This window comes from Arvicanthis niloticus, unplaced genomic scaffold (assembly GCF_011762505.2).
Source record: "Arvicanthis niloticus isolate mArvNil1 unplaced genomic scaffold, mArvNil1.pat.X S10, whole genome shotgun sequence".
Classification (NCBI taxonomy): domain Eukaryota; kingdom Metazoa; phylum Chordata; class Mammalia; order Rodentia; family Muridae; genus Arvicanthis; species Arvicanthis niloticus.
The window spans coordinates 805,119-814,728 of record NW_023044982.1 but is presented as its reverse complement, the minus strand read 5'-3'; the positions used below and the strand labels follow the sequence as shown (position 1 = coordinate 814,728).

Below are 9,610 nucleotides of genomic sequence, written 5' to 3'. Positions count from 1 at the left end.
GTGCTTGATTAGTCATGCTGTGGTGGCCCAGGATGAACAGAGATGGAAAACACATGTAATGTCAACACTTGGGAGGTACAGTCAGGTATTTCTCTGTGGGTCCAGGCCACTGAGATCTATAAAGCTAGTTTTAGGATAGCCAGGGATATAGGTAGTTCTGTAAAGATATTATCTCAAAGAACACATGAAAAAATTGTGGGTATTCAAAGTGACAAACTGGGTGCTCTGTCCTCATCATTAGTAATCTAGCTTTCACATTTCCTTGTGTGTGCAGAAGGGCTTCCTAAGTTTCTTGTCATTCATGGTATATTTTTCCTGGCTTCCCTAGGATGACTCTTCAGAAGAAGACACAACAGAAGTCTACTCTCCACTCACCCTTGAGAAGCTGGCAATACAGAGCCTACTGAGGGAGGAGGCCTTGGCCATTTCTGCTCTCAAGGACCTGCCCCATCTTCTGTTCCCAGTGATGTTTGAGGAGGCCTTCATTAATGGGCATACAAAGATTTTGACAGCCATGATACCTGTGTGGCCTTACCCATACCTTTCTGTAGGAATGATGATAAAAAACCGCAACTTGGAGACTTTGAAGGCTATGCTTGAGGGACTAGATATACTGATTACACAAAAGGTTCGCTCCAGGTAGGCAAGATTGGCTGGGGTTGGAGGATGGGTCTCTGACTGCGGAGGAGAAACTAGGGACACAGAATATTTGGCCACCTTTGGATCAGAACCTTCTGATCATTAGTTCTTTCTTCAACCCACAGTCTGGACTGTTACCTTCTGAACGTAGAGGCTGAGAAGGTGGAAAGGTTTGGGCTTAGTCTCAACTCTCTGGGCAAATAATAAATAATGTAGAAGATAGAAAAGAATAGACACACCCAAGAGGAGTGGGTCTTTTCCTGCATCCCTCAAAGGTACAAGAGAAATGACATTAAGATTAAGGAGCTTGGAATGAAGGGAAGTAAGACAGGGCTAAAGATGCCTGTCTTGCAAAGAATGCTATTCATTCATTGAGCATGAGTCTCAGGGTTTGATTCTAGACACAGGAAAAAAAAGTTTTGAAAGAAACAGCTTAAATGTAATATGTAGAGTAGAATCAGACTATTAAATGTGTCTTCTTTTACCTTCTAAGTATTGTACTCATATCTCCCACAGTAGGTGCAAACTCAGAGAGATCAATTGGGAGAATGAATACCACAATATTATTGGCATATGGGCTGGATCCCAGGAACTCTTACCAGGATTCATGACACAAAATCAACCAGTGCACAATAGTCCTGGCTGTGGGGTGAAGAAAAAACTGAAGGTGACAACACATCTTGAAATCATGGACGGAAGACTTATTGATTCTGCCAGATACTTGTTTCAGTGGGCCCAGCAGAGAAAAGATTCCATTCATCTGTGCAATAGAAATCTAGAGATTCGGGGTTTATCCAAAGCTAAAGTCACAGAAATCTTCAAGTTTTTACATGCAGACTGTGTACAAGATCTAATGCTATGTTATCTTTCTATAGAAGATTTTGATTTTCTTAATCCCTACCTGAGACAGATGAACAATCTTCTCAATCTCACAGTATGTCACATCACAGATACCCTAAGTATGGGTGATTCTGAAATGTCTCTACTTCCCCCATTCCACTGTCTCCAGAAACTCTCTGTAAATGAATCCCCTTATATATATGGCAACCTAAAAGGATTCCTCAGGTAAGGAAGGGTCCAGTAGTAGACCAGAAAAAAACTAATCTCTTTTCTTTTCCTTGGTTTTGTTTTGTTTTTTTGCAAGTTATAGAAGATTTTATCATCTGGCAAACATAAAACTATCACTGTTAGAGACCTAGCATATCGAGGCAATGAGCCCTGTGCCAAGATCTGTATGACCAGGCACAAGCAACCTCTTATTGCTTATGTGTAAATAGTTTTAAGTTTAGAAAAAGATTGAGTGGATGAGAAATATGGGACAATGGGTTTCAAGGTGAAGACAGGATCATGGAACTTGGAGAAACAAAACCTCAAAGAACTCTTAAAAACAGTACTAGGAAGTTGTTGAATTTTGTTTTGGGTAGCTAGTCCTTCTTACATAGAGCACGTTACCCAGATATATCCTTTGTTTTGGTTTTCTGTCAGACCCTGGGTCATGACTATAATGATATCTTAAGGACTCAGACTAGAATGTTGGGAGGTATGTGAGCAGAAAATATAAGGCCATGTCCTGAGGGTTGTTCTCAATATACATTCAGAATGAGTTTGGGAGAAATGTCATCTGCTTAGGTGCCAATCCTATCAACCCTCTTCAACACCATTTGACAAAAAGCAATAATGTTTTCTCTCCTCAGGTGCCTGAAGAAACCTTTGGAGTCACTCAGAATCACTTACTGTAACCTCTCACAGTCAGACTTGGATTGCCTGCCCTATTGCCTAAATATTTTTGAGCTCAAATCTTTAAAACTTGATAGTATTAATTTACGTGATTTACTCCTTGAGCCTCTTGGGTTTTTCCTTGAGAGAGTTGGACATACCCTGGAAAACCTGGAATTAGAGTCATGTGGTATACAGGACTCTCAGTTGGATACCCTGCTGCCTGCCCTAAGCCAATGTTCCCAGCTCAGAGTTGTCAATTTCAAAGATAATAACTTTTCTCTGTTTTTCCTGAAAAAACTTTTACACCACACAGCCCAGCTGAGCCAGCTGGAAAGGGAGGCATACCCTGCCCCTCTAGAGTGCTATAACAGGGATGTAATACTTAAACACAGATTAGAAAACTTGTGTCCCGAGCTCCTGGATATACTCACGTCCAAAAGAATGCGCAAGAAGGTCACCTTTGAAACAACCCAATGCTCTAATTGTGGTGGGTACTATATTTATGATCTAGAGACCAAAAGTTGCCATTATGAAATATAACTACTGTAAGGTTGATTGTGGAAGACAGAAATGGAAGCTGAGTATTGGAGATTGATGAAACCCTAAGTGAATGTCCACTGCTGATTGGAGCATGGAAATGTTTATCAATTATAGGCCTGAAACACACTGGAAAGGCAAGATCTTTCTCTGAGCTGGTAAAGGAATGTAGCATCTACAGAAAATATTAAGCACTCTTTACTTTTCTAGGATTATTGTAGGTTGAGTGTATTATAATAGAGGTAACCTTCCATGAGGACATTGCCTCCCCTTTTGATTTATGCAATGAATATTTTGATATTTAATAAATATTTTGGGTTGATGGTATGTCTCTATTAGAGCACAGAACATAATCATCCTTAGCATTTCTGCACCTGTATCTGGTTTCTTCATTCCTCATCACCATAATTAGAACAATCTCAGATTTGTGCAGTTCCTTGCATCCCAGGAACAGTCTCATAAATGGGACCCAAACACAGAGCTTCATAAAGTGCTCAATGTTTTGGAAAGAAATTAGTATGTAGTACACTCAGATCACAACAACTGAGTTCGTTATAGAGAACAATGGGATGAGGGGAGAGGCATATTTAGCAAGCATGAGAACTGAGGACCAAGGCAGGCACATTTTAGGAAGTATGTCCTTGTATTTAACCTTTGCTGAAAAAATATTTGCAACAAATGAACCCTCAGAGACCTGATATCAAAATGAGAAGAACATGATGTTACCTTAATCCTTAATCTAGTTCTTCATAGTTTTTTTTTTTTTTGGTTTTTCAAGGCAGGGTTTCTCTATGTACTACTGGATGTCCTGGAACTCACTCTGTAGACCAGGCTGGCCTCGAACTCAGAAATCTGCCTGTCTCTGCCTCCCAAGTGCTGGGATTAAAGGCATGCGCCACCACCTCTGGGCTCTTCATAGTTTTACAACAGTTTTTATGTTGGCTAAGAAAAGCTTCACTTCTTAGGCAGAGAAATATGTCCTAACACCATTCCCTGATTCCCAGTCTTTGTGGGGGACTCCAGCCTTCATGTGTAGTGCAGCTTCTTTCAGATAGTGAGGTGACTCACGGTAGGCTGAGGAGAAGAGGATGTTCTCTATGGAACTTCCCACAGTCTCCTTATACTCTTCAGTTCATTTCATTAACATCCAGGCTGGCCACTGTCTCTGGACCTAATGCCCTGCGGCTCTGCCTCACTGGCTTGTTATGGGTCTAATTTTCCACTATAGAGCCCCCTGGAAAGTTGAGATTAAATATATTCACCTCCATGACAGGCTATTTTCTTTAAAAAAAAAAAAAAAGTACTAGGTTGCTCTTCATGAGACTCTATGAATAGCCTAATACAATTTAAAACCATGAGTTTTTTGGAGGGATGCCCATACAGAATGAAAGGTGTTTATGGCTGGAGTCAGGAATGAATCATGTTGGTATCCTCAGAGTCTGCCTAAGATACCCTAAGACCAAGTTCTCAGCACAGAGAAGACCTTTGTGCCCCAGAGGGACAAAGGTTAAGGGGAAAAACAGGGATTAAAAAATAGAAAGGGAAGGGAACAGGGGAGAGGGTAATGGACTGTTTGTCCCTGAGGGACAGGGCAGGAGCAAAGAACTGCCTCAGGATAAAGAAGAGACAGAATGGCAAGTGTATACGCAGAAGGCTTGTTATAATGGTAAAAGGTAAACTCCATGTGAGAATGAGGCATTTAATTTTAATTGGGCTTCATAATTATGTAAGGCAAATGACTGGAGGGCTGGGCCCTGGTTGGGAGCCTCAAGAAGAGGAAGCTGCCATAAAAAGAAATGAACTTTGGGGGATACCTTTCAAAATATAAACTAATGGTTTTCAGCCAGGCACAGTGTCGAGGAAAAAGGAAAAGAGTTGCCACAGCCATGTTTGCTACTGTCAGGCTGGCAACAAGTTCCATAACTGAGGCAGGAGGATTGGTGACAGTTGAAGTTTCAGAGCAGAGACTGCCCCACGGGGGGATCCACCCCATATAGAGTCACCAAATCCAGACACTAATGTGGATGCCAAGAAATCCATGCTGACAAGAGCCTGATATAGTTGTCTCTTGAGAGGCTCTGCCAGAGCCTGACAAATACAGAGGTAGATACTAGCAACCATTTGACTGAGCATGAGGTCCCCAGAGGAGGAGTTAGAGACAGTATTAAAGGAGATGAAGGGGTTTGCAACCCCATAGGAAGAACAACAATAAAAACAAAAAAGCCACCCAGAGCTCCTGGGACTAATCCACCAACCAAGGATTACACATGAAGGTACCCAAGGCTCCAGCCACATATGTAGCAAAAGATGGGCTTGTTGGACATCAGTGGGAGGAGAGGCCCTTGGCCCTGTGAAGGCTCAATGTCCCAGTATAGCAGAATGTGAGGGCAGGGGGGCAGGAATGCATGGGTGGGTGGGGGAACACCTTCATAGAAGGCAGAGAAGGGGGGATAAGGTAGGGCATTTCAGAGGGTAAAACCAAAAAGTGGATAACATTTGAAATATAAATAAACTATCCAAATAAAAACAATCTTTGAGTAAAACAGGCAGATGCAGGCAGATATCTGATCTCTGGGCCAGCCTGGTGTACAGAGTGAGTTCCTGGACAGCCAGGGATACACAGAGAAACCCATAATCACAGAGACAGTGATTATGATGTAAACAGTGATTATTATATAAGCACACACACATATTTGTATATATATATATGTGTGTGTGTGTGTGTGTGTGTGTGTGTGTGTGTATACACACACACGGAGACACACACAGACATATATATATATGTATATATATATATTTGTATATATGCATGTATAAATACATATATATGCAGGTTTCTTTCTGCCAGTTTGAGAACTTCGTGAGCACCTTGAAAATAAGACACTGTGTATCAGGGAGGAGATGCAAATACCATTTGGTTTTGGTATTTTGTGTTTGTTTGCCTGTTTTGCCTCATTCATTCATTCATGTATTGTATGTGAGTACATTGTTCCTGTCTTCAGACGCACCCAAAGACGGCATCAGATCCCATTATAGATGGATGTGAGCAATGAAGTATTTAGTGGGAATTGAACGCAGGACCTGTGGAAGAGCACTCAGTGTTCTTAACCACTTAGCTTTTTCTCCAGACCCTTGTTTTGCCTTTTTAAAGACACATATAATAACTGGCTGTTTTGACAATCATTTAGGCTCCAAACTTAGACATCAGCCTCACTCTGCATGCTTGTTGCTGGAATTAAAGGCACACCAAAGAATGCCAGACTTAATGTGACATAAAGATCAGTATTCAAGGCACTTGTGCAACTCACAGCTGTCATTCCACCATGGATTGCCTTGAATTCAAGGTCACCCTGAAACTCTTAGTGAGACTACCTCAAAAACCAAAAACAAAACAAAACAAAAATACTCCACGGAAACCACAATGACCCAATTAATACTTAAATATAATAGAGAACTCACTTGTATATTCTGTTAAGCAGCGTTCAGGTGCCCAAGATAGGAGAATCTCTGTGAGTTTGAGGCCAGACAAACTAATTTATTTTAGTTTTATTTTATTTACATTCCAGCTCTTGCCCCCTTCACACAGTTTTTCATCTAATTATTCCGCCCCTTTGCCTCCAAGAGGGTGCTTCCCTTTCCCATGTTGGGAGCCGACTTTAGTAGAAAGCGGCTAGATCAACTTTGCAGCCATCTGGAACCATATACCCTGATGAAAAACTTGGTTGTCAAAAGCCTATAACAGCTGAAGCACACTCTGATAAATATATTGTTTATCCCACATAGCTTGTTTTGCTGTTTACTGGCCCCAGCTGCAAGGTACATGTGGTAGTCACGCCTGCAAGGCATGCAGTTCACGTGCTGTCCAAGTGCTATCTACACCATACATGCTTATAAGGCGCATGTGCTATCCACGCCTGCAAGGCATTGCAGTGTACGTGCTGTCCACTCTATAGACGCCTGTAAGGCTTATGTCATATCAACACCTGCAAGGCACATGGTATCCACGCGCCTACAAGGCACGTGGCAAAAGCCTATAAATAGCTCAAAATTCCCTTCAATAAATGAGACTTGATCAGGCTTTCTGTCTTGTCTCCATTCTTCGCGTCTCTTCCCCTTCATCCCCACTCTCTCTCTCGCTAGACCCTGACCCTCGGACCAAAAGGGCAGCTTGGGCCAAGACACAATGGCCGCCAAGAGTAGAGCAGAGCAGGCCAAAACATTTTGGCCCACAAAGCCGGGCAGTACTGGCTGGGACAGTTTGGGGTCCAACATCGGCCTCCAGTTAGTGCAGCATTCCCACACTCAGGTATCTAAATTTTTTAAAGGATTTGATGCATCTTTTGCACCTGAAGACAGACCAGACAGTCCTCTGCTCTATATGTGCTGGGGGCTTTGGACCAGCCTGTGTATGCTGCCTGGTTGGGTGGCTAAGTCTCTGGGAGTTCCCAGGTGTCTAATTTAGATAAGACTGCTGGTCTTCCTAGGGGGTTGCCCTCTCCTTCAGTTTGTACAATCCTTCCACTAATTCAATCATAGAAGGATCTCAAATGGCTCAGAAGCATTAAAGAAATGTTCAAAGTCCTTAGTCATCAGGGAAATTACAATGAAAATGACCTTGAAATTCTATTTTACAAGAATCAGAATGTCTAACATTAAAAAACTCAAATAACTGCATATTCTGGCATGGATGAGGAGAAAGAGGAACACTCCTCCATTGGGGTGGGATTACAAACTCATGCAACCACTCTGGAAATCAGTCTGGTGGTTGCTTGGGAAATTGGAAACACTTCTACCTCAAAACCCAGCTATACCACTCTTGGGCATATACCCAGAAGAATCCCCACCATACCACAAGGACATCCATCCTCTCATCCTCTCTCTCTCTCTCTCTCTCTCTCTCTCTCTCTCTCTCTCTCTCTCTCTCTCTCTAGACCCTGACCCATGGACCAGAGCAGCAGCTTGGGCCAGGACACAGTGGCTGCCAAGCATGGAGCAGAACAGGCCTCAACATTTTTGGCCCCCAAGCTTGGAGCAGAGAGGGCCACAACATTTTGGCCCACAAAGGCGGGCAGTACAGGCCTCAACATTTTTGGCTCCCAAGCGTGGGGTGGAGAGGCTCGCAACATTTTTGGCCACCCAAAATGAGGCTCCAGCTTGGGCCACAACATTTCTTAACAAGTTTTTCTCAATGAGGATATTTTCACAATGGGTGCTGTTATTCAAAAACAATGAGGAAAAAAAAACCAGTCCTCCATGCTGGTCTCCTGCTGTCTGTGTCCTCTATTAAGCATCCCTTCACATGGCTGCTATAACAAAACATACTTTCACATGTGTGTGCTTCCAGAAAACATTCTTTCTAGTGTCTGCTTTAGCAAGACATTTTTTCACCTGTGCACTCCAGCAAAGCATCATTTGACAGAAGTAACTTTCCAAAGAAACTCCAAGTTTCAACTTCACTTGGGAGGTAGAGGCAGGGAGACCTCTGAGTTGGAGGCCAGCTTTTCCTACAGAGCAAGCTCTAGGACAGCCAGTACTACAAAAATAAACTGACAAAAGAGAGACAGACAGAAGACCGAAACCCAAAAAAGCCACAATAAAAAATACTTTTTAACTGAAAAGTGCTTGTGAATATTTAATCACAAGATTGGTTGAATCCTCTGTGCACACACAAAAAACATACTGCTTAGAAGTCATCTTCAAGCCAAGCAGTGGTGTCGCATGCCTTTAATACCAGCACTTGGGAGGCAGAGGCAGGCAGATTCCTGAGTTCAAGACAAGCCTGGTCTACAGAGTGAGTTCGAGGACAGCCAGGGATACACAGAGAAACCCTGTCTTGAAAAACCAAAAAAAAAAAAAAAAAAAAAAAAGATGGAGATCTTTCCATCTTCTGAGATCTTCTTCAATTTCTTTCTTCAGAGACTTGAAGTTCTTCTCATACAGATCTTTTACTTGCTTGGTTAGATTCACTCCAAGATATTTTATTTTATTTGTGGCTGTTGTGAAGGGTGTCATTTCCCTAATTTCTTTCTCAGCCTGTTTATCCTTTGAATAGAGGAAGGCTACTGATTTGTTTGAGTTGATTTTATATCCAGCCACATTGCTAAAGTTGTTTATCAGGTTTAGGAATTCTCTGGTGGAAGTTTTAGGGTCACTTAAGTATACTATAATATCATCTGCAAATAGTGAAATTTTGACTTCTTCCTTTCCTACCTGTATCCCTTTGACTTCCTTTTGTTGTCTAATTGCTCTAGCTAGGACTTCCAGTACTATATTGAATAGGTAAGATGAGAGTGGGCAGCCTTGTCTAGTCCCTGATCTTAGTGGGATTGCTTCATGTTTCTCTCCATTTAGTTTGATGTTGGCTACTGGCTTGCTGTATATTGATTTTACTATGTTTAGGTATGGGCCTTGAATTCCTGATCTTTCCAAGACTTTTAACATGAAGGGATGTTGAATTTTGTCAAATGCTTTCTCAGCGTCTAGTGAGATGACCATGTGTTTTTTTTTTCTTTAAGTTTATTTATGTAGTGGATTACATTGATGGATTTCCGAATATTGAACCATCCCTGCATTCCTGGGATAAAGACTACTTGATCTTGATGGATAATTGTTTTGATGTGTTGTTGGATTCGGTTTGCGAGAATTTTATTGAGTATTTTTGCATCAACATTCGTAAGTGAGATTGGTCTGTAGTTCTCTTTCTTTGTTGGGTCTT

General features: G+C 41.9%; 1 protein-coding gene across 1 annotated transcript; it reads left to right on the top strand.

Moving 5' to 3' along the window:
- The first annotated feature begins 334 nt into the window (after positions 1-334).
- Positions 335-3,125, top strand: LOC117696060 (oogenesin-3-like). The gene is made up of 3 exons (XM_034486663.2): positions 335-639; positions 1,156-1,704; positions 2,334-3,125. The coding sequence occupies exons 1-3, from the start codon at positions 467-469 to the stop codon at positions 2,896-2,898; spliced, it is 1,287 nt and encodes a 428-aa protein (XP_034342554.2). The 5' UTR covers positions 335-466; the 3' UTR covers positions 2,899-3,125.
- Positions 3,126-9,610: the final 6,485 nt, after the last annotated feature.